General features: G+C 58.0%; 2 protein-coding genes across 2 annotated transcripts; one reads left to right on the top strand and one right to left on the bottom strand.

The window, feature by feature from the left end:
- Window positions 1-4438: 4438 nt before the first annotated feature.
- P2RX6 (purinergic receptor P2X 6) lies at window positions 4439-19728 on the top strand. Its single transcript, XM_054392584.1, has 12 exons — window positions 4439-4566; window positions 4910-5060; window positions 5265-5336; window positions 9332-9407; window positions 10117-10210; window positions 10466-10546; window positions 11417-11558; window positions 13520-13629; window positions 14500-14593; window positions 17368-17433; window positions 18158-18235; window positions 19660-19728. Exons 1-12 carry the CDS (start codon window positions 4439-4441, stop codon window positions 19726-19728), a joined length of 1161 nt encoding a protein of 386 aa, XP_054248559.1.
- A 390-nt stretch (window positions 19729-20118) lies between these two features.
- LOC128975607 (transmembrane protein 17B-like) lies at window positions 20119-23078 on the bottom strand. Its single transcript, XM_054392583.1, has 5 exons — window positions 22961-23078; window positions 22466-22569; window positions 22032-22145; window positions 21424-21646; window positions 20119-20192 (listed from the first exon to the last, which is right to left on the bottom strand). The coding sequence occupies exons 1-5, from the start codon at window positions 23076-23078 to the stop codon at window positions 20119-20121; spliced, it is 633 nt and encodes a 210-aa protein (XP_054248558.1).
- Between the last annotated feature and the right edge of the window lie 1071 nt (window positions 23079-24149).

Below are 24149 nucleotides of genomic sequence, written 5' to 3'. Positions count from 1 at the left end.
CAGGCACAGCCAGAGGATGAGGTAATCACAAAGCTCCATCCCTGAGATACCAGCAGCTCCTTCCACGAGCCAGTGGGGCATGAAAAGGTAGCACAAACCCCGAGTCCTGTTGTCTCCTTGTCCCTCCATGAAGTGCCAGCAGTCAGGCCGAGCCTGAGAGGTGTCCAAAGCATTACAGGAGGCCTTGTGCTCATATCTCAGCAGTCCCTGCAGCCTGCCTGGGAGCCACAGCTCTTCCCTGTCCCACCAGAGGGTGCAGAGATGTTCTAAGGAGCTGTACAAGCATGCCCTCAATGTTCCCTTAGACGCAGGCACAGCAACAGAGGCTCATCTCCAACAGTACAAAAGGCAGGAGGACAAATGGTCACCACACAGGAGACAAGGAAAGAAGGAACAGACTTAAAACTGTCATGAAGGAGAGTTAGGAAAGAGACAAGAAACACTTCCTCACTGGGATGGCAGCCTTCTCTTCTCCAGGTTGAACAGCCCCAGCTCTCTCAACCTGTCCTCATAGCAGAGGTTCTGACCATCTTGGTGACCTTCTCTGGACCCTCTCCAGCAGCTCCAGGTCCTTCTTGTGCTGGGGACCCCAGAACTGGATGCAGTGCTGCATGTGGGGTCTCAGCAGAGCAGGGATCAGAATCCCCTCCCTGTGCTGCTGCTCTCCCTGCTCTGGATGCAGCTCAGCACACAGCTGCCTGCTGGGCTGCCAGGGACCAGTGCTGGCTCCTGGGGAGTTTGTCACCACCTGACACCTTCAAGCCCTTCTCCTCCAGACTGCTCTCAGCCACTCTTCACCTAGCCTGGATATGTGCTTGGGACTGCCCCAACCCGGGTGCAGGACCTTGCACTCTAAAAAGGGAAAGAACTAGAAAGAGAGGCACAAAAAACCCCAACCCCACAACAGTATGGCAATAGGCAGTGGATGGTTTTACTCTCTTCATTCCAAGGACACTCTGGTCCCAGACCAGAGGTGGCTGTTGGACAGGCAAGGGCCCAAGGCAAACAGACACCATGGCATTTGCCTCTCATTTAAAGAGATAAAGCTTCATGTGAGTTCCCAGGATTTAAAAATAGGAGTGAAAACATTTCCTACCCCCAGGCCTTTGGCTGAGGCAGCTGCCCCTTTGCTAGGGAAATGAATTCCAGCTGATTTGAAGTTCCTTTGATCCAAGGTTTTCTGCACTTGCCCTTCCAGGGTTTTCACCTCAGAAGAGAAATACATGAAGGTTAAGAGCTGAAAGGATGAAGTTTAAGTGTTGAAAGGAAGCTCAGGTTTGTTTGGGTATTTCTCTGTGTCACCTCCGGGCAGGCAATTAAAGCTACCCCATAAGAGAGACAGGGATCTGCTGGGGAGATCAGTGGAGGCTAAGAGGATGATGAAGGGCTTGGAACATCTCTGCTGTGGAGAAAGGCTGAGTGCCCTGGGGCTGTGTAGTCTGGATAGGAGAAGGCTGAGAGGGGACCTGATCAATGTCTATCAATATCTCAGGGGTGGGTGGCAGGATGAAGGGGCCAGGCTCTTTTGGTGGTGCCCAGTGACAGGACAAGGACCAACAGGGATGAGCTGGAAGCCAGGACCTCAATATGAGGAGAAACTTGTTTGGGGTGAGGGTGCTGGAGGCCTGGAGCAGACTGCCAGAGAGGTGGTGGAGTCTCCTTCTGTGGAGCTTTTCCAAGACCACCTGGCTGTGTTCCTGTGTGCCCTGCTCTGGCAGCAGAGGGGGGGGTTGGACTGGGTGATCTCTGGAGATCCCTTCCAACCCCTGGCATCCTGTGAGATGATTTTATTTGATTCCTCATTTAGCACAAACCAGAAGCTGCTGCACAGATGCCCAGGATGTGTTCTCTGAGCACAGCTTGCAAACAGCAAAGAGAGAGAGAGAATCCAATCACCCCTATTGCACAGCCAGCCTGCAGCTCCTGCCTGGAGAGCTGAGCACTGCCTCCTCCTCCAGCCTGGCTCTCAAGCCTGAAAGCTGACTCCAGGCAGCCAGGTAGCTTCCCACAGTCTGTCACCACCCTCTGCCCCAGCTCTGGCCTCCAGCCTACCTGGAGCCTGCTGCCCTGTTCTGCTGGCAGAGGAGCCAGCTCTGCTCCCTCTTTAACCCCTCCCAGAGCTTCTGGACCTTTGTAAAGTCTCATCTGCCAAGTGTTCTGTGAGTTTCCAATGAGGCAGGAAAGCAATGGGCTTGTCAGCAAGCACAGGAGGAAGCCCTTGCCATGCTTGAAGACCAGAGGAGTGGGGAGGGCTGGTTTGACTGTAAAGGCAGCAGGAGGTGAGCAATGGACAGGGGTGGAGGGAAAAACAGCCACTGGAACCTTGAAAAGTAAAAATAATTGGGGGGAAAAAGCAGAACAGAACTGGGAAGTAACCAAGGGAATGCCTGGTGTGTTCCTGGTGGCCAGAGGAGAGGAGGATTATGGCTGACTCCTCTCTTTTGAGCCACAGAAGCCCACTGAAGATATGGAGAATGTTCAAGGAGAAGGCTATAGGAGGTGAGGTGTGCGAGGATTAAGTGGATGGAGAAAAGATGGAGAATTTTTCAATAAAGGTACAACCCAGGGAGGATGTGGATTTGACAGAATCACAGAATCGACCAGGTTGGAAGAGACCTCCAAGATCATCCAGTCTGACCTATCACCCAGCCCTATCCAATCAACCAGACCATGGCACCAAGTGCCTCATCCAGTCTCCTCTTGAACATCTACAGGGATGGGGACTCCACCACCTCCCTGGGCAGCACATTCCAATGGCAAATCTCTCTCTTTGTGAAGAACTTCCTCCTAACACCCAGCCTGTACCTCCCCTGGCACAGCTTGAGACTGTGTCCCCTCCTTCTGCTGCTGCTTGCCTGGGAGAACAGATGGCATGGAAGAGAAAAACTCAGTTATTGGAAGGCAGCTCGACGGTCCCCTTGGAGGCTTCTCTTCTCCAGGCTGAACACCCCCAGCTCCCCAGCCTGTCCTCGTAGCAGAGGTGCTCCAGCCCCACCGCTGATGAACACCAGACCTCAGTGGGCACAACGCTGGCCCCTACCCTGTACCTGCAGTGAGGTGGGCAAAGGGTCCTCAGTGCATTGTTGACAGCTGAGGATCAGGTCGCTGTGATCCCCAGAGGGCTTACAGATGTCTTCCCATCAGTAACACAGACAAAGCTGACAGTCCCTGGGCTGTGGTCTTTGTCCTGGCGTCCGATTCTGGGGAAGGATCACAGCAAAGGGCAACAGAGGGGCGATGGGGGACAGCCCTGGGAGGATCCTGAGCCCTGCCGTGGGTGACGGCAGCTGCCAGCCCCCCCTGCAGTCCCAGGCCCCAGTGCCAGCAGCTGAGCGCAGGGCTCGGTGGTGACCGCAGCAGGCCAGAGGCTGGGATCAGGCCAGAGGCCAGGACCAGACCTGAGGCAGGGATCAGGCCAGAGGCTGGGATTAGACCCAAGGCTGGGATCAGGCTTGAGGCCAGAACCAGGCCCGAGACAGGGATCAGGCCCGAGGCTGGGATCAAGCTTAAGGCTGGGATGAGGGCCAAGCCAGGGATCAAGCCCGAGGTCAGGATCAGGTCCGGGGCTGGGATCAGGCTCAAGGCTGGGATCAAGTCCGAGCCTGGGATCAGGCCCAAGGCCGGGAGCAGGCCCGAGCCCGGCCAGCAGCCAGGTGCCGCTTCCGTCCCGCTGTGCCTTCAGCCTCCCCTCAACCGCAGGGAGCGAGCGCTGTGGGTTTCACCGAGCGCCAGCGCACCCTCACCGCGCTGCCGCTGTCCCCGCACCGCCACAAGGGGGATGCGGCTGGGCCCGCGTCCTGCCGGGCTGCTGCCTCCCGGCACCGCCTGGGCACGCCCAGCGCCCCCCGGACCCACGCCGCGGAGGCTGGGCGGAAGCCAAGCACCCGAAGTCCGGCGCCCCCGGGCCGCTGCCGACACCATCTCTGGCCAGGGCCTGCCACACTGCTGCGGTGGCGACAGCGACACATGGCCTGGACGTGACAGGGGCACAGGGATGCGAGGAGAGGCACAGAGCTGTGAGGGGGGGACAGAGCTGCAGAGGGGGTGACTGGGGCGTGACAGGGCCGTGAGGGGCATAGCAGGGGTGTGGTAGGGGCGTGGCAGCACTGCAGACGGAGTGACAGGGCTGTGAGGGGCGAGCCAGGGGTGTGAGGGGCGTGGCAGAACTGTGGCAGGGCTGTGAGGGGTTGAGAGGGCTGCGGAGACGGTGACAGTGCGGCAGAGGGGGCGTGGCAGGGCTGTGAGGGGCGTGGCAGCGCTGCAGAGGCGGTAACAGCGCTGCTCATGACACAGTTAGAGGTGCTCAGGGTAGTCCGTGCCCTGCGGTCCCCGCAGCCTCCCCAGCCTCAGCAGCCTCCGCAGTCCCCGCAGCCTCCCCATTCCTCGCAGCCTCCCCAGTCCTCGCAGCCTCTCCAGCTCCGCAGCCCCTCCGGGCGCCATGCCGGGCGCGGAGCCGTGCCGTGACCTGCTGGACTACAAGACGCTTAAGTTCTCTCTGACGCGGAACCGCCGGGTCGGGCTCCTGCACCGCCTGCTCCAGCTCGCCGTGCTGGGCTACCTGCTCGGGTAAGGGCGAGCCCCGTCCTGACGCCCCCCGCGGGCCCCGGCTCTCCCGGCGGTGATGGGGCGCTCCGCTCAGAGCTCTCGCTTCCCCCTTCCCTCCCCTTTCCCTCTTCCCCTTCCCTCCGCTGCCCCCTTCCCTCCGCTGCCCCTCGTCCGCTGCCCCTCCGCTGCCCTCCGCTGCCCGTCGTCCCCTTTCCCTCCGCTGCCCCCTGCCCCTCCGCTGCCCGTCGTCCCCCTTTCCCTCCGCTGCCCGTCGTCCCCCTTTCCCTCCGCTGCCCGTCGTCCCCTTTCCCTCCCCTTCCCTCTCCTGCCCCTCGTCCCCCTTTCCTCCGCTGCACTTCCGCAGCTGGGTGCTGCTGGTGCGGAAGGGCTACCAGGACACGGACCGTGCCCCCCTCGCTGCTGTCGTCACCAAGCTGAAGGGGACTGCGGTGGCTGGGACGGGGACCGCGGGACGGCGGCTGTGGGACGCTGCCGACTACGCTCAGCCTGCGCAGGTAAGGCTGCGGCCCACGGGAGGAGGGAGGCTGGAGAGAGCTGCAGTAAACACCTCCCAGCCACTCCCTTCTCGGGAAGGGAAAGGTGACACCAGCTTTTCCAACGACAAAGCTAAGAGCGGAGGGAATTGGCTGCCTGCTGTGCTGCCGGGGCGGGGGGTGTGAGGGTCAGTCCCCTGCTGAAGGCATCTTCTTGCTTCCTAGGGAGGAAGTGTGCTGTTCCTGGTGACCAACTTCATCGCCACAGCAGAGCAAGCCCAGGGCACCTGTCCCGAGGTGAGTGAGCTGTGCTGTCCCCAGGGCCAGCACTGCTGCTGGGTCACACCCAGTGGTGCTGCTGCCGTGTGGTCAGACCCAATGGTGCTGCTGCTGTAGGATCAGATCGAGAGGTGCTGATGCTATAGGGCCAGATCCAGTGGTGCTGCTGTGGGGCCAGATCCAGTGGTGCTGCTGTGGGATCAGATCCAGTGGTGCTGATGCTATAGGGCCAGATCCAGTAGTGCTGCTGTGGGGCCTGATCCAGTGGTGCTGCTGCTTTGGGAACAGATCCAGAGGTGCTGATGCTATAGGGTCAGATCCAGTGGTGCTGCTGTGGAGCTTCATCCAGTGGTGCTGCTGTGGGGCCTCATCCAGTGGTGCTGCTGTAGGGCCTGATCCAGTGGTGCTGTTGTGGGGCCTGATCCAGTGGTACTGCTGCCCTGTAGCTCTCCAGGAACCCAGCAGAGGCAGTGCAAGGCCAAAGAGAAAGGGAAAATGGAATTTTATTCCAGCCAGATCTGATTCCCCTCCTTCTCCTTGCTCCATAGGTCCTGCCCCCTCGTTTGCCCTTGTGCCCTGCCATCCCTGCATGTGTCCAGGGCAGTCTGGCCAGAATCACTTCTGCTGACCAGAAAGACAATGGGCACAGCCTGCTGGGGCCTCACCAGCTCTTCAGGGCTGCTGACCCTGTGTCATCTGCCCAGGCTTTCTGCTGCCTGTGGATTAGGGCTGCTCTGGGGAGGCTGAGCTGGGCTGCCCCTCTGCTGTGCAGCTGGCATCAGCCCTGCATCCTGCTGACACATATGTTACCTGCCTTTCTCCTCCAGTCTCACCTGTGTGATCTTGGCTTCTTGCCTTGCTGCTCCATTCTCTTACCCCTGTCCTGCCAGTTTTCCTGATTCTCCCTGGATACCTGAGTCATGCTTCCTTCATAGCTCCCTACTGTAGGGCAGGACTGGTGTCCTCTCTATCCTGGAGCCCTATTTTTAGGAGGAACAGGGCACAAGATCTAGGTGGTTTCCCAGTCAGCCAACTTTTACTTCCCTCTAAGGCTGGATTCAGGCCAGCTCTTCAGCAGAACTCTGTGACTGGACCTTTCTTTGCAGACAGGAGCAAATGTCTTTGAAGATAAGTAGCTGCTGGCAGCTTGTGCCCAAGCCAAGCACTGTTTGTCCTAATGGTCCCTTTGGTTTCGGCTGTGGCCTGCTGTGCTGTGCCCAGCCTGATCCTGCTCCCCAGCTAACCCTGTGGGCAAGCTGCTGACCTGGGATGAAGGAGGGGAGAAGCAACCCCGGTTTTGGATGGGCAAGCTGGAGAAGTGGGCCCAGGTGAACTTTTTGAGCTTCTGCAAGGACAAGTGCAAGGTCCTCCACCTAAGTTGGGACAATGCTCAGTATCAGTACAGGCTGGGGGATGATGAGATGGAGAGCAGCCCTGCAGGGAAGGGCTTGGGGGTGCTGGTGGGGGAGAAGCTGGACAGGAGCCAGCAATGGGCACTGGCAGCCCAGAAGGCCAATGGCAGCCTGGGCTGCATCCAAAGCAGCATGGCCAGAGCTGGAGAGAGGAGATCCTGCCCCTCTGCTCTGCTCTGCTGAGACCTCACCTGCAGGGCTGTGTCCAGCTGTGGGACCCCCAACACCAGAGAGACATGGACCTGATGGAGAGGGTCCAGAAGAGGCCACACAGATGATCAGAGGGCTGGAGAACCTCTGCTGTGGGGACAGGCTGGGAGAGTTGGGGCTGTTCAGGCTGGAGAGGAGAAGGCTCCAGGGAGACCTCAGAGCTGCATTTCAGGATCTGAAGGGGGCTACAGGAATGGTGGGGAGAGACTGTTCAGAAGGGCTTTTAGCAATAGGAAAAAAGGCAATGGTTTGGAACTGGAGCAGGGCAGATTGAGGTTGGACATGAGGAGGAAGTTGTGCACAGTGAGGCTGGGGAGACACTGGAACAGGCTGCCCAGGGCTGTGGTTGAGGATCCATCCTTGGAGACATTCAAGATCAGGCTTGATGGGGTTCTGAGCAACCTGCTGTAGCTGAAGATGTCCCTCTTACTGTAGGGGGGTTGGATGTTAAAGAATGACCTTTAATGATCCCTTCTAACCCCGTGATTCTATTCCATGATCTCTCATAAAAATGTTAAGAATTCCTAAAGTACTGAAAGAAAGCTTCAGGAGCATCCTCACAGGGAGACTTGTGGGTGTGCAGCATTCCATGGCTCTCTCATAGGCAACCAGGAGTATCTCTGGACACTAATTTTTGCACTGTGCAAGCCAAAGATCCAGAGATGTCATCATGTTACAGTGCTGTGGTGCCTGTCACAGCCATCATAGCTTCACAAGATGAGAGGGGTTGCAAGGGACCTCTGGAGACCACCCAGTCCAACACCCCTGCCCCAGCAGGGGCACCCACAGCAGCTTGCCCAGCATCACAGTGGACAGGTGGGGTTGGAAGCTCTCCAGAGCTCCACAAGCTCTCTGGGCAGCCTCCTCCAGGCCTCCAGCACCCTCACACCAAACAAGTTTCTCCTCTTCTTCAGATGGAACTGCCTGGCTTCCTTCTTCTTGACCTTTGAACTTTCACCTTCTGCTGCTCTCCAGTAGTTTGGGGCTGTAGCTGACATTCATGTTTGGAAAGCTTTGGAGATTGAACAGTGACAGCTTTGGACTTTACAGGAAGTGCTGAGTATTCTGGATTCCAGATCTGTGTGGGACCAGAGGCAGCACCCAAACGCAGGTTGGGTTTGTGTCGAGCTCAGATGCATGGCTGAGCTGTGACTTGTCTCTTAGGGAGACCTTTCAATGCTGATCTCAAATACTTGGAGTGGTTGGAAGCTCTCCACGTCTCTTTGCAGTGTACCCTGAAGGTTAATGGGGATGCTCCAACCAGACTTGGAGCCAGAAGGCTTTATGCAGAGTGCATCTGCCCTGCCCAGTGCAAGCTCTGGGGCTCAGGGACCATTTCACTTCAGTTGTGGTCTCCAGCACTTCCATCTGTGCTCAGCAATGCCAGGTGCAGATCCTGCTGGTGGATCAGGGAATCACAGAGTGGTTTAGGTTGGAAGGGACCTCAGAGGTCATCTACTGCAACCTCCCTGCTGTGTGCAGGGACACCTCTCAACTATCCCAGCCTGGCCTTGAACACCCCCAGGAAGGAGGTATCCACAACCTCCCTGGGCAACCCATTCCAGAGGCTCACCACCCTCTTGACTGAAGAACTTCAATCTAACCCTGCTCTCCCTCAGCTTCAAACCATTCCCCCTTGGCCTGTCTCCAGACACTCTTAGGAAAAGTCCCTCTGCAGCCTTCCTGCAGGATCCCTCAGCTATTGGAAGGCAGCTCTAAGGTCCCCCTGGAGCCTTCTCTTCTTCATGCTGAACACCCCCAGCTCCCTCAGCCTGTCCTCATAGCAGAGGTGCTCCAGCCCTTGGATCATCTTTGTGGCCTCCTCTGGACTCTCTCCAACAGCTCTGTGTCCTTCTCATGCTGGGGACACCAGAACTGGAGGCAGGATTGGAGGTGGGGGCGGTCTCACAAGATGTTCACGTGAGGATGTGCACCTGCACTGGTCCCACCCCTAGCAACACAGGGCCATGTCCTAAGGGGATAAGGGGGCTGTCAGCTTTGGGGAGAAGCTTTCTTTGCTCACATGGGATGCTCCTGGTGGTTTGCCCTCCAAGAAGGTTCCCTTTGTTTCCAGGCCCCTGGTATGTGGCTGCAGAGCTGTTCAAAGCTGGGCACCCACAGTTGTTTTCTCTCTGTGTAGGCACAGAGAAGTGGGTGCAGAATGACCTTTCAGCCCTCCTGAGCTTCCCAGTGCCTCTGCACAGATCTCTGCTGGCAACACTTGCACCTTGGAGGTGCTTTTCTTGTCGCTGCTTGGAGCCTGCCCAGCTTTTGGAGGTGGTGGACCTCTCAGTAAGGCTTGGAGAAGCAGCAGCAAAGCAGCATGGGTGAAGGTTGGGGTTGGCTCAGGAGCTGAGCAGCATGGTGACAGCCTCTTTCCGTCTTCCTCAGAGCCCCTCTGTCCTTGATGCCAAGTGCACAGAAGATGCAGACTGCCCCAGGGGAAGCCCAGTGGTTGGTGGCAACGGTACCTGGTGTTCCATTAAAGAAAAAAAACAACCTACAAAGGCATTGAGCTCCTTGTGCTTGATAGCAAACAGATCCCCAAAGGTGGATCTGGTGCTATGGTGCCTTTTGTGCCTGTGCATGGAAGTGCTCTACAGCCATCTGCTGCTGGCAAGCCTTGCAGTGACCCTGTCCCAGCTGGGTGGGCACAGGCTGCTGGCAAAGCTCCTGCAAGGCTGATTTGTTTGTGCTGTTGGCTGCTGGAGGTGGAGCTGCTGTGCCATGTGCTTGACTGCTTGATGGCTTTTCTTTCCTGTTGATTCATATTCAGAGCCCAGGTGAGTTAGAGTCATAGAATTGTGAGGGTTGGAAGGGACCTCAAGGATCAGCCAGCTCCAACCTCCCTGCCATGGGTCCTCTGATCATCCTCATGGTCCTTCTCTGGACATGTAAAAGATCTGTCACTTTATGGCTTTTAAAGGCACCCAGCCTCAAACCATAACATGGTCTTTGGTGGATTGTTCCTCAGAGAAGCTGTTGGATGGGGAAAACCCTGAAGGTCACGGGATGTTAGGGGTTGGGAGGGATGTCTGGAAGTCTTCGAGAGACCTGGCTGAGGCTTTGAGGAGGCCAGAACAAGCCTGTGGTCAGGGCATATACCCCAGGAGGGTTGCTGAGGCAAAGACATTCCCAAAGGGATGAGTAAATGATGCACATTGTCTCACTACTAGGGATAAAAACTGGGAAATGTGTGACTTTCAACACCACCCATTCCACCTGTGAGATCCATGCCTGGTGTCCTGTGGAGAACAACACCCTGCCCAGGTAAGGTGCTAGGTGAGGGGACAGCAGGCATCAGGAGCTTTGGTTGCTTCCCTCTGTCTAACCAGGGGCCTGAGGGGCAGCCAGGCACGGGGAGGTCTTTGGCATTGATCTGCTGGGCAGTGAAGCCCAGAGAACTTTACCCAAGAATGTCTGCTGTACTCCTGGGATGGTGGAAGAGAATGCAGAGTGAGAGGGACAGGGAGAAGCCTTGGCCATGGGGCATGGGCTTGAGTTCCTTTGGTGGTTGTTTTCCAGGAAACCTCTTCTGGCTGAGGCAGAGAATTTCACTCTTTTCATCAAAAACACCATTCACTTCACCAAATTCAGCTTCTCCAAGTAAGTGTCACACCTCCAGCCTGCTCCTCTTCTGCACTGAGATCCTCTGAGAGGACAAGGCAGCCCAGGAGCCCCAGGCCACCCAGGCAGGCTGGTTGAGGTTCAGGATGGCACCTTCAGGAGCAGGCTGGTTGAGGTTCAGGATAGCACCTTCAGGAGCAGGCTGGTTGAGGTTCAGGATGGCACCTTCAGGAGCAGGCTGGTTGAGGTTCAGGATAGCACCTTCAGGAGCAGGCTGGTTGAGGTTCAGGATGGCACCTTCAGGAGCAGGCTGGTTGCTTCAGCAGCACTTTGCAGATGTAAGAGCAATAGACTGGGGAGACCTGGAAGAGAGGACTGGGGTCTGTCTCTCTGCCTGTCTAGAGCACAGAGCTGAGCAAGGCCTCTCATTGCCAAGGGCTCATCTGCCTCCAGCTTGGTTTGCTTTTTAGTCCCCAAAATGGTTTCAGATAGGCTTGGAGAAGGCCTGCTCTGGATTCACAGCCCCAGATCTGCTCTGGCAGGGGACTGGGCTGGGGGCAGTTGCACTGCTCCTGCTCTGACCTCTAAAGCTTCACCTCCAGCTGGAACATGGACCCACAGCAGTGGGGTGGGAGCTGGGTGCTGAGGAAAGAGAAGCGCAAAGGCAGAGGTGGAGCAGAGGAGCAGGGAGAGGCAGGACCATGGCAGGTGCTGCTAAGGATGATAGCTCCAGGAGGGATTCCTCTGGGCAAGTTTCCCTCCCCCCTCTCTCCAGCTGAGGCTTTAGGCGAGGTAGCAATTCTCTCCCCTAGAGGCAGGAGTGTCGGTGGTCCCAGTCTAGCAGGAGGGTCACCTTGCCAGTCCTCTTCCCTGACAGCCCCATGACAAGGCCTCTCTCTCCTGTCTCAGGTGCAATGCTTTGCAAACCAGTGACCCCAGCTACTTCAAGAGCTGCACCTACCATCCAATCTTCAGCCCCTCCTGCCCTGTTTTCCGTATCCATGACATGGTGCAGGCAGCTGGAGAGAACTTTGGAGACCTTGCACTGCTGGTACTTGTGTTTTTCAAAGGATGGAAGATTTCTCCAGATTCCCTAAGGATGTGAGGAAGTGGGGGTGGGAGGAGGGAGGGGAACAGGACTGATCCCTGAGGTGCTGAGGGAAGGAGTGATCTGTGGAGGTCTGAACAGGGAAGAACTCAGTAAATGGAGACAATCTCCCATGCAGGGCCTGTTGTGCCAGGCCGGGGGGGATGGTTTGAACTCAAAGAGGGAGATTCAGAGTGGAGAGAAGGGAGAAATGTTTCACAATGAGGGTGGGGAGAGCCTGTTCCAGGCTGCCCAGAGAGGTGGGAGATGTCCCATGCCTGGAACCATTGCAGGTGTGGTTGGTTGGGGCTCTAAGCAACCTGCTCTGTTTGGGGATGTCCCTGCTGAGTGCAGGGGAGGTTGGATGAGCTGTAAAGGTCCCTTCTAACACAAACCCTTCTGTGACTGATTCTAAATCTCTGCTCTCCTGCTTGTCATGGAGGCACACTGAAGACAGGCAGCAACACCTCCCCCCATACCCCCCAAATGTGGATCTATTGCAACTCCTCCTGGCAAGCACAATTCCAGGTTTGGTTGTCACTTGGGAGGGTCCTGCTGCAAACCTCAGTGAGCCTGCCTAGAGGTAGAGAGCTGAACCAAACTGTGCACTCAACTGCTCAGAAAGGGACAATCTCCCTGCTCAGGGTACCCAAAACAGCACTCACTGAAGTTTGGGGTGAGGGCTTCTTAGATGAGGTCCCAGTCCAAGGGGAGAGGATCTGGATGCCAGGGCACTTACTGCTGGCAGACCAACTCCAGAAGTCTCCATAGGGGACTCCACCGATGCCCTACCGAGGGTGCACGGCACCACGGCACCACAGCACCATGGCACCACAGCATCCTGACACCATGGCACCACAGCAACACGGCACCACAGCATCATGGCACCACAGCATCCTGACACCATGGCACCACAGCACCACGGCACCACAGCATCCTGACACCATGGCACCACAGCATCATGGCACCACAGCATCATGGCACCACAGCAACATGGCACCACAGCATCATGGCACCACAGCACCACAGCATCATGGCACCACAGCACCAGAGCATCATAGCACCACGGCACCACAGCACCACAGCAACATGGCACTACAGCAGCACAGCATCATGGCACCACAGCACCACAGCACCACGGCACCACAGCATCATGGCACCACAGCATCCTGACACCATGGCACCACAGCACCACGGCACCACAGCATCCTGACACCATGGCACCACAGCACCACTGCACCACAGCAACATGGCACCACAGCACCACAGCAACACGGTACAAACAGCACCACGGCATCACGGCACCACACCACCACAGCAACATTGCACCAAGGCACCACAGCACCACAGCAACATGGCACCACAGCACCACAGCATCACAGAATTAACCAGGTTGGAAAAGACCTGAGAGATCAGCAAGCCCAACGTATTACCCAACACCATCTCGTCACCTAAACCTTTGCTCTTAGTGCCTCATCCAGGCTTATTTTAAACACTTCCAGGGACAGTGACTTCACTACCTCCCTGGGCAGCACATTCCAAGGGGCAATCTCTCTGTCTCTGAAGAATTTCTTCCTAAGATCCAGCCTAAACCTCCCCTGGCACAGCTTGAGATTGTCCTCTTGTTCTGCTGCTGGTTGTCTGGGTGAAGATCCCAACCCCCACCTGGCTACAACTTCCCTTCAGGTAGTTGTAGACATCAGTAAGGTCCCCCCTGAGCCTCCTCTTCCCCAGGCTAAACAACTTCAGCTCCCTCAGCCATGCTCAGCTCCTGATTAGTTGGAGGGCTGAGTCCTTCATACAACACAAAGGCAGGTTGAGAGCTTCTGGGCCTGATCAAGATCAGCTCCTAGCAAGCCTCAGCCCTTTGTCAGGCTTTGGTGGAGGTCAAGCCAGCCGTGCCTGCCACGCTGCTCCTGCTGTAGGGAGGGAGCATCAGCGTGCGCATTGAGTGGGACTGCGACCTGGATCGCCCTGCTGCCCAGTGCCAGCCACACTACTCCTTCAGCCTGCAGGACAGGAGGTACAACTTCAGGTGAGGACACTGTGACAGGGGACACAGGGGCCTGGGGGTGGAGCAGACAGCAGTGGGTTGAGAGTTTGGGTTTCCTGATGAGTGCAATGGAGACAGCCGGGTATGGTAACTCAGCCCAGGGGCTGTCCGTTATAGGTCTCCCACCTGGTGCCTTGTGGTTCTGCTCTTCACAGAATCAGCCAGGTTGGGAGAGACCTCCAAGATCATCCAGTCCAACCTATCACCCAAACCTAACTAATCAACTAGACCATGGCAATAAGTGCCTCATCCAGGCACTTCCAGGGACGTTGACCCCTCCACCTCCCTGGGCAGCCCATTCCAATCACTCTTTCTGTGAAGAACTTCTTCCTAAGCTCAAGCCTAAACCTCCCCTGGCACAGCTTGAGACTGTGTCCTCTTGTTCTGCTGCTGATTGCCTGGGAGAAGAGACCAACCCCCACCTGGCTACAGGTAGTTGTAGACAGCAGTGAGGTCTTCCTTGAGCCTCCTCTTCTCCAGGCTAAACACCCCCAGCTCCCTCAGCCTCTCCTCACAGGGCTTCTGCTCCAGACCCCTCATCACCTTTGTTGCCCCTTTCTGCCCTTCTCTTTTTGAGCTCTGCAAGATGCTGCTTGCCTGAAAGCAAGGGGATGTGTGTGGGGGCCCCCAGCCATGCTGGCCTGCCCTGGGCACACATCAGTCTGGGTGCTGAGTGGAGACTGATGCCAAGGATGGCAGCGTGTGCCTCACCCATGTCCTCACCAGCTGGAGAGCATGGGGTGTGCACAGGGACTTGGCAGCCTCATCAGTCAGACAGCACTGCAGTGCCTTTCCCTCACTGCTGGCACACAGCTGCCACTGCTTTCTGAGCTCCTCCACTATCTCCCACAGAACCGCCTCCTACTACTGGGACTCCCAGCGACGGCTCTTCCGGAACCTGCTGAAGCTCTACGGCATCCGGTTCGACGTCTCGGTGCACGGGCAGGTACCCACCCCGGGCCCTGGCACCAGGGCTGGCTCCTCACACCCCTCCCTTGCTGCTCTCTCCTGCAGCCAGCCCCATGGCTTCCTGCTGACATCGCTTCTCCCCACCCTGCTGAGCTCTTCACCTCTTTCCCAGAGCTTTCCAAGCAGAGCAGCACAAAAGGGTCTCTCCCATTTGAAGGGGCAACTGCTTGGTACCGCCGAGTGGGGAGGCTCCCCTCATTGAGGCTGTGACAAGGGTGTTGTGAAGTCCCTGTAGGCAAGGTGAGTTCTTGCAAGCAGAGAGGCCTGTGGGCAGCTTTGAAAGTCTTGTGGTGGGAGCACCCTGGCAAAGATCACAGAATCATAGAAAACATCTGGTTGGAAGAGAGCTCCAAGCTCATCCAGGCCAACCCTCCACACAGTTTAGGGTCAATCCCTGGCCCTCAGCACCAGCTCCACAGCTGCTGGAACCCCTCCAGGGATGGGCACTGCAGCACTGCCCTGGGCAGCCTCTGCCAAGCTTGGAGAAGCCTTCCAGGGCAGAAAGAGTTCCTGAGCTCCAGCCTGAGCCTCCCCTGCTGCAGCTTGGAGCCATTGCCTCTGGGCCTGTCCCTTGCCCCCAAGGAGCAGAGGCTGCCCCCTCCTTACTGCAACCTCCCTTCAGGGAGCTGCAGAGAGCAAGGAGGTCTCCCCTCAGCCTCCTCTTCTCCAGCCTCCACACCCCCAGCTCCCTCAGCCCCTCCTCATGGCCCAGGTGCTCCAGGGCCTTCTGCAGCCTCCTTGCCCTTCTCTGGACAGGCTCCAGCCCCTCCATGTCCTTCCTGCAGTGAGGGACCCAGAGCTGAGCACAACCCTCAGGTGTGGCCTCAGCAGTGCTGAGCACAGGGGGATGGTCACCTCCTGTCCCTGCTGCCCTCCCTGTTTCTAACCCAAGCCAGGATGCCCTTGGCCTGCTTGGCCACCTGGGCACTGCTGCCTCCTGGGCACTGACTGCCAACCAACAGCCCCAGGTCCCTCTCTGAGCTGCAGCTTTCCAACCACACATTCCCAAGTCTGTAGCTCCCCATGGGGTTGTTGTGACCCAGGGGCAGGACCTGGCCCTTGGCCTCGTTGAACTTCACCCAGGGAGCCTTGGCTCATGGCTCTCACCTGTCCAGGTCCTGCTACAAAGCCTCCCTACCTTCTAGGAGATGGACACAGCCACCCAGCTTGGCGTCATCTGCAAACGTCCTGAGGGTGGATTCAATCCCCTGAATTTCTCTGGACCTGGACAGCTAATCCCTTCTTGATCAATTGTACCCTCAGGGAGAAAAGGCTTGGGCATGACCATGGCTGGCACTGCTCTCTGCAGCATCATTACCAAGCTCAGCTGTGCAAGATGGAGCTGAGAGGACTTGCCACCCCAAGAGATGTCCACAGCTGATCTGTCATGCTCAGCAGTGAGCTTGACACATGAATAGGGTGAACCATCCCTGGGTGTCTTTAAAAGTCATTTAGATGTGGGACTTTGAGACAGGGTTTCGGGCAGGGTTGATGGTTGTACTTGATCCCAGCGGTCGTTTCCAACCTGCATGATTCTATGATTCCAACCAGGCAATGCAGGACAGGGTGCACAACTTCTGGGTGGTGAAACTGGGTCTGAGAGGTGTGGAGCAGGAGAGAATAGCCAGGAGAGAGACAGGAACCTGAAAATCTCTCCTTGAGGATAAGAGACTCACCTGAGCAGAGAGGGACACTTCACATCAGGACATGTTTGCTCTTCCTGGGATGAAGTTCCATGAGTGGCAACTGCTGGCGTCCTGCAGCAGGAAGGAGGCTCCCACCATGCTTGCAGGCGCAGAGGGGTCACAGAAACCTCTGCTGCCACCCAGGCACGAGCTGCCTCAGTCCCTTCTTGACCAGCCAAAGGAGTTTTGGTTCACGTGAGAGGCTGCCCTGCTGGAAAGCAGCTCCATGGAGAAAGACCTTGGGGTGCTGGTGGACAGCAAGTTCTGCCTGAGACAGCAATGTGCCCTTGGGGCCAAGAGAGCCAATGGGATCCTGGAGTGCAGCAAGAAAAGTGTGGCCAGCAGGGCTGGGGAGGTTCTGCTCCCCCTCTGCTCTGCCCTGCTGAGACCACAGCTGCAATCCTGTGTCCAGTTTGGGGCTCCCCAGTTGAAGAGAGACAGAGACCTGCTGGGGAGAGTCCAACAGAGAGCCAGGAGGATGCTTAGGGGACTTGAGCATCTCCCCTGTGAAGAGAGCCTGAGAGCCCTGGGGCTGTTTAGTGTGGAGAAGAGAAGACTGAGAGGGGATCTGATCAATGTCTATCAATAGCTGAGGGGTGGGTGTCAAGTGGAGGGGGCCAGGCTCCTTTCAGTGGTGTGCACTAATAAGCCAAGGAACAAGGATTTCAAGCTTGAACAGAGAAGATTTCAGCTCAACAGGACAAACTTCTTTGCAGTGAGGGTGACAGAGCCCTGGAGCAGGCTGCCCAGGGGGGTTGTGGAGTCTCCTTCTCTGGAGACTTTCCAACCCCACCTGGATGCATTCCTGTGCAGACTACCCTAAGTGATCCTGCTCTGGCAGGGGGCTTGGACCTGATGATCTCTGGAGGTCCCTTCCAACCTCTCATGCACTGTGATCCTGTCAGGCCATAGCAGTCATGTTCCTACAGCTGGGCACAGAAAAATAACCCTGGGTTCTTCCAGCACCTTCCTGGCTTTGAGCATGCTGCCTTGGGGATCTTGTCTCACAACCCTCTCACCACCCTCTCTCTGCTGTCTCCCCTCTCCACCCACTGTTTCTCACCAGGCTGGGAAGTTCAGCATCATTCCTGCTGCCATGAGCTTTGGCGCTGGCATTGCCTTCTTTGGTGCTGTGAGTACTCCGGACAGGCTCTTCTCCTTCCACCCCTGCCTTGGGATTGGCCTCTCCTCTGTCGTTTCCCCTGCCTGCTGGGACACAAGACCTCCAGGGTGCCTCCCAGCACCAGAGATGGTCTGGCAGGCTGTTAGCTCCCATTCCCCTGTTTGGGATTGTTAGCAGTGATGACACCATCAGATCCAGGATCCTGAGCAGCTTGGGGGCCCGTCTCGTGGTGTTTGTGGTAACCTGGGTGGGTCTGGGCCAGCTGGACAGAGCACTTCTGCTCTGTGTTTTTCTCCTGGCTCTAAAAGGAGCCAGTGTCCAGCTGCAGCACAGACATGGTGTGGTCATCCAGATGGGCAGCCCCTTGGAGAGCACTTGTGTGGCTCCTCCCTTTTGGCACTGATGGAGAGCCCAGGCTCCCCACCCAACCCCTCTTTCCCCCCAGCCATGCTCTCTACTGGACCAACCCTCACCCTGCACCCCTATTTCACAGATGATCACATTTAACCTCCTGTGCAGCTCATGGCTGCAGGCTGGGTCAAAGAGGGCCTGGTGGAGCTGCCTGGATGGCCTTGGCCAGAGGCAGGTCAGGCTTGTTCCCTCAGCACTGGCTAGGGGCTGCAGTTCAGCCTGAAGCCAGCTGGAGGGCTCATAGGAGCCCAGGCAGAAGGGTTGGCACTGCTCCTGTGGGGGTTTCACTGCTGCCCACCCTGCTGCCTTTGTCTCCCTCCAGGCCACGGTGGTCTGTGACCTTGTTCTGCTCTACCTGGATGCAAAGGCTGATGTCTATTGGAAGGAGAAGTTCGAGGAGGTAAGGAAGGAGCCACTTGGGAGAGGTGAGGTTGGAGTGAAATGCATAGATCCATGGAATGGTTTGAGTTGGAAGGGACCTTAAAGATCATCCAGTTCCAACCCAGGGTTACCTCCCACTGGACCAGGCTGCTCAAGGCCTCCTTCAGCCTGGTTTTGAATACCTCCAGGGAAGGAACATCCACGACCTCCCTGGGCAGCTTCTGCAAGCAGGTCTAATTCTTTTCTAAGCCTTGGTTAAAACCCAATTCACAAGATCTGGGAAAGCCCTGGTGGAGCAGTTCTGAGCCTCCAAATATTGGTCTTATTAGCTGCTCTGGACTGACCCTGGCAAAAGCTAGACTCTTAAAAGTTCAATGCCACCAGGCTCAGGGACCCAGCCAGTGCCTGGACTGCAGGGAAAGCTGTGCCACAACCTCAACTCCTGTTAGACAGCAAGAGGTCCCTGAGAAGACCTTCCTGTAGAAACCTAACCCAGCTCCACATTTGTTTACCATCTTCCAAGCTGAACCTGGCCAAGATCTGAGTAGAGAGTGGGCAGCTCACCAGCATGGCCCTGGCATGGTGTCACTGCTGCTGCTGCAGCTCAGGGGCAGGTTTTCCTGCCCTGCATGAATCCTGTTTTCAGTGCTGTCCAGTATCTTCATCAGTGACACAGACAGCAGGATCAAAGGTAGCCCCAGCTAGTTTGCAGCTGACACCAAGCTGAGTAGTGCAGCTGACACTTCTGAAGGGCAGGGTGCATCCAGAGGGACCTGGAGAGCCTGGACATGTGGGCCCAGGTGGGCATCATGAAGTTCAGCAAGGCCAAGTGCCAGGTCCTGCACCTAGGTTAGGGAAATCCTTTATGTCAATCTAGGCTGGGGATGAAGGACTGGACACCAGTCCTGTGGAGAAGGACTTGGGGTGCTGGGGGGTCAAAAGCTGGAGATGAGCCAGCACCAAGCGCTGCCAGCCCAACCCCAGCCTGTCCTGGGCTGATCCCCAGCAATGTGGGCAGCAGGGGCAGGGAGGAGATTCTGCCCCTCTGCTGTGCTCTTCTGAGACCCTCCCTGCAGTCCTGAGGCCAGCTCTGGAGTCCTCAGCACAACACAGACCTGTTGAAGCAGGGCCAGAGGAGGCCACAGCAATGCTGGGAGGCCAGGCTGAGAGAGTTGGGCTTATTCAGCCTGGAGAAGAGAAGGCTCCAGGGAGGGATTATTGCAGCCTTTCAGTCCTTAAAGGGGGCCACAGGAAAGATGGGATTGCCTCTGATCAGGGAGGCCAGTGATGGGAGAAGGGCTTTTGTGGGGCTCTGAGCAACCTGCTCTAGCTGGGTACGTGCCTGGTGACTGCTGAGGGAGGTTGGAAAAGATGACCCTGAAAAGGTCCCTTCCAAGCCAAACCCTTCTGTGATTCTGTGATTTGGCACCACTTTCTGCCCAGGTGAATGAGGAGATGTCACAGGGCATGGGTGGGGAGGCCCCTGCAGAGCCGGGGAACTGCCAGCCTTAGCTCAAGTCAGCTTTGACTTGATCTGGCCAAGCCTCAGAAGCCCCTGAGCACAGAGATGCCCCAGTTTCCAGTGAGCTGCTCCCATCCTGCCAGCAGGAAAATGATCCCAGGCTGTGATCTGACACCAGGAGTGGTGTGGGGACTCTCAACCACCTGCTTGCATGCATGGCCCTGAACAGAGCAGCACTGGGCCCCCTGCCTGGGCTGTCCCTCTTGGCCCTGGCATCCCAAGATGTCCCTTTTTGATTTTGCAGGCAAAACCTCCTAAAGGTAAGGCTGAGGCTGCAGTTTAGGGGCACCCAGGCCCCTCCACCACAAGCTTCCTTCAACTCCAGAGCGACCTCCGGGCAGATGCGATGGGGTCACAGCTGTGGTCCAGCTGGAGGTGGCTCAGTTGTGTCCCCACTGCTGGGGTTTAGGGTCTGCCTTGCCTGGAGCAACGTGCAGCAGAAGTTTCTTGGCTCCTGGAGCACAAAACCATCCTGGTGCAGCTCCCAGCATGGACCAGCTGGGGAGGGAGTGGAGCCATGCTGGATAGCTGTGGTGGGAGCTGGAGCTTGCTGGGGAGAAGCTGACCCCCACCCAGCACCACAGCCTCAGAGCACTTTGCTGCAGGGCAGTGTGGGCATCCCATGGGCACAGGGGGCAATGCAATAAAGCTGCTCCGTGGGAGGTGGCTCTGCCCTGTCTCTAGCCCTGGGGTGGGGCTGTGAAGGGTTCATGATGCTCCTCTTGCATGCTGCCTGCTTCCCCAGGAGCAGCAGGGGTCTCCCACCCTCCACCCCCTCCTACCCTACTTGAGATGGAGGCAGCAGCCCTGGGCTGGTGCTTGCTTGCTGGGGGTAGCAGTGGCTCCTGCACCCTTGGTTCCTGCCAAGGCTGTCACTCAGGAAGGACAAGCGCAGCCCTGGGGTGAACCTGAGTGCTTTGGGGTGCTGAACCCTGCACCCTGGCTTGGCCCAGGCTGTGCTGACAGCCAGGTCCATGCCCATGGAATGCTCCAAGAACCCCTCTACTCTGCCCTGGTGAGACCTCACCTGGAATGTTGCATCCAGTTCTGGGCTCCCCAGCTCAAGAGGGACAGGGAGCCTCCCAGGATGCTTGAGGGACTGGAGCAGTGCCCTGTGAGGAGAGGCTGAGAGCCCTGGGGCTGCTTAGTCTGGAGAAGAGAAGACTGAGAGGGGATTGAAGAAATGTTTCTAAAGAGCTGAGGGCTGGGGGGCAAGAGGCAGGGGCCAGGCTCTGCTCACTTGCCCCCTGGGATAGGACAAGGGGCAATGGAGAGAAAGTGCAGCACAGGAGGTTCCACCTCAACAGGAGGAGGAACTTCTTCCCTGGGAGGGTCACAGAGCACTGGAACAGGCTGCCCAGAGAGGTTGTGGAGTCTCCTTCTGTGGAGACTTTCCAGCCCCCTCTGGATGCATTCCTGTGTGACCTGTGCTGGATTCTCTGCTCCTGCTCTGGCAGGGGGGTTGGACTCAATGACCTTCAGAGGTCCCTTCCAACCCCTCACATCCTATGAACCCCACCAGCTGCTCAGCTCAAAAACAGTGTCTGGAGGCAACCTGGGGCCCAAGCACTGTTTAATGCTCCGTGCTGGGACTGACCATACATGGTTGGGGGGGGTCACACAGCATCACCCCGTCCCACCTGCCAGCCCTCCTCTGCTCCCCTGTGCCAGCTGTCCCCTGCTGCCATCCTTGAGCTGCTGCAGGTAGAACTGCATAGCCAGCTGCTTGGTCATGGTCCTCAGTGCAAGGAAGGCAGCTGCGATCTCGGCGCCGAGGAAGGCCAAGAGGAGGCTGTGCACAGCCACCTCCAGCGGCAGGACCAGGACGTGGCTGTCCGTCAGCAGGAAGAGCAGGAGGGGCAGCTGGATCAGGAAGGAGAGCAGAAGGAACCCAGCCAGCTCGGGCACCTGCAGGAGCAGAACCTGCTGAGGTTGGAGCGCAGGGGCCACGGTGGGGTGGGAAGACCCAGGAGCTCCCTGCATCAACCACTCGGCAGCTGGGGACCGGCCACAGCCCTGCCACGGGGAGCTGTGTCCGGATCCGGTCAGAGGCTGGAGCGTCACACCCCCAGCACAGGGAGGAGGGCAGTAGGGAGCCAGGGGATCTCCCGTGCGAGCTCCCGCCCGCACTCGTGATTCCCTCCCAGGATCGCTCCAGGAGGGACGGGCAGTGATGGGCACTCGGGTCCTGAGTGCAGGGACATCCATCCAGCAGAGTGACAGCTCCCCAGCAGGGCTGTTCCCCCACTGAGCACAGGGGAGCTGTGGCCAGGGCAGAGGGGACAGCTCTTACCTTCTGCTGCAGGTTCCCCACGTAGCCCAGGTAGAGGCGGGAGCACTCAGCCAGTGAGAGGATGAGGAAGGCAGTGACCAGCAGGAACTGGTAGTGCCAAGGCAGCAGGTGGTACTGCAACAGGGACACAGCCTCGTCCCAGCCAGCCTTGTCCCCTGTACCCCGTGCCCAGCTCTCCATGCCCGGCTTCCCAGCCCCTGCTCCCCACGCCCAGCTCCCACCTGTGCTGGTGCCCAGCCCTGCCCACTCTGCCCTCCCAGTTTATCCTTCCCTGCCTGGCAAGCTCGGGGGTTACTCTCACAATGCCCACTTGGAAGAGCCAGAGGCAAACCATCCTCTCAGCCAACTTCATCTTCTGCCAGGGCATTTGCTCTCCTCTGACCTCGGCCCAGCTCAGCATGACCCCTGCATACCCAGGGTGATTGGAGCAGTACCTTCAGCTGCAGTATCATCCCCTCGGCCAGGCACCAGACTGGGAAGTAGTAGACGTTGAAGTAGAGCAGCATCTGGAGGGGCAGGCTGGACAGCACCTCGTGGGCTAGGCAGGATAGGCAGGGTGGGCACCCGCGGGGCTTTGCCCAGAGGCAGCCTCTGCAGGCTGGCCAGCACCTCGTGGGCTGGGCAGGATGGTCAGGGTGGGCACCCCCGGGGGTCTTTGCCCAGAGGCAGCCTCTTCAGGCTGTCAGCTCACAGAGGGGGAGAGTGATGACCTCTGCCATGCCAGGGGCAGGGGTGTTTGGATGGCACGAAGGGCTGCTTGCAGCAAACCCTTCTTTTGTCTCCCCTTCACGGGTGGGAGGGTGCAGGGACCCTTCGGGAGCTGCCGGCACTTTGGTGTTGTGCTGGGCAGGGTCGCTGTGAGGAAGCAAGAGCAGCCCCCTCCTCCCCATCCCCCCGAGGTGCCCCTCCTGCTGCCGCGCTGGCCGTACCTGGGTGGTAGCTGTGGGCAGCGCCGCTGTCCCGCGTCTTGTTGCTGATGAAGAGGCAGCCGCTGAAGGCTGCCAGCCCGCGGCGCAGGTTGAGGGGCAGAGGGCTGCGTGCAGCCATGGCGGCCACCCAGCCCCGCTCAGCCCGGCCCGGCTCGGCCCAGCCCGGCTCAGCCGGGATTAGCCAGGAGGTCAGCAGCGGGATGCCAGGTCAGGCTTATGCGCAGGGCCAGCTGGCCAGCGGCTTCCCGGGGACAGGGCTGCCGAGGTGGGAGGAGGACGTGTGGAAGGGAAAATCCCCCCTGGCCCCGGGGACATGAAGCCGACAAGGGAGCCACAGGGATGCGGGCTCCCTCCTCTCCACGGCAGGTCCTACCCCTCACCGTGACAGGGACACGGCGCTGTCCCCAAACCCCTGTGGGCAGCTCTCTGCTCCACCACACCCCAGATCCCAGTCAGGCAGTGCCAACCCAATTCTTCATGAGCCTCCCCTGGCACTAGGATGCCCGGGGAAGAGGATGGTGCCCTTCACAGAATCACAGGATCAACCAGGTTGGAAAAGACCTCAGAGATCGTCAGGTCCTACCTATCACCCAAGACTTCCTGGCAACTAAGCCATGGCTCCAAGTGCCACATCCAATCCTTTTTTTCAACACCTCCAGGGATGGTGACTCCACCACCTCACTGGGCAGCACATTCCATGGCCAATATCTCTTTCTGGGAGGAACTTTCTCCTCACCTCCAGCCTAAACTTCCCCCTGCACAGCTTGAGACTGTGTCCTCTTGTTCTGCTGCTGCTTGCCTGGGAGACGAGCCCAACCCCCACCTGGCTACAACCTCCCTTCAGGCAGTTGTAGACAGCAATGAGGTCTCCCCTGAGCCTCCTCTTCTCCAGGCTGAACACCCCCAGCTCCCTCAGCCTCTCCTCACAGGGCTGTGCTCCAGACCCCTCCCCAGCTTTGTTGCCCTTCTCTGGACACATTCCAGCATCTCAATGTCCTTCTTAAACTGAGGAGCCCAGAACTGGACACAGGACTCAAGGTATGACCTAACCAGAGCTGAGTCCAGGGCAGAATGACTTCCCTGCTCCTGCTGGCCACTCTATTCCTGGTGCAGGCCAGGATGCCATTGGCCACCTTGGCCACCTAGGCACACTGCTGGCTCATGCTCAGCCTCCTGTCCCCCAGCACCC

The sequence above is a fragment of the Indicator indicator genome, chromosome 26, assembly GCF_027791375.1.
Source record: "Indicator indicator isolate 239-I01 chromosome 26, UM_Iind_1.1, whole genome shotgun sequence".
Classification (NCBI taxonomy): domain Eukaryota; kingdom Metazoa; phylum Chordata; class Aves; order Piciformes; family Indicatoridae; genus Indicator; species Indicator indicator.
Note: the sequence above shows the minus strand (reverse complement) of the source record. Positions and strands in the feature narration are given on the sequence as shown.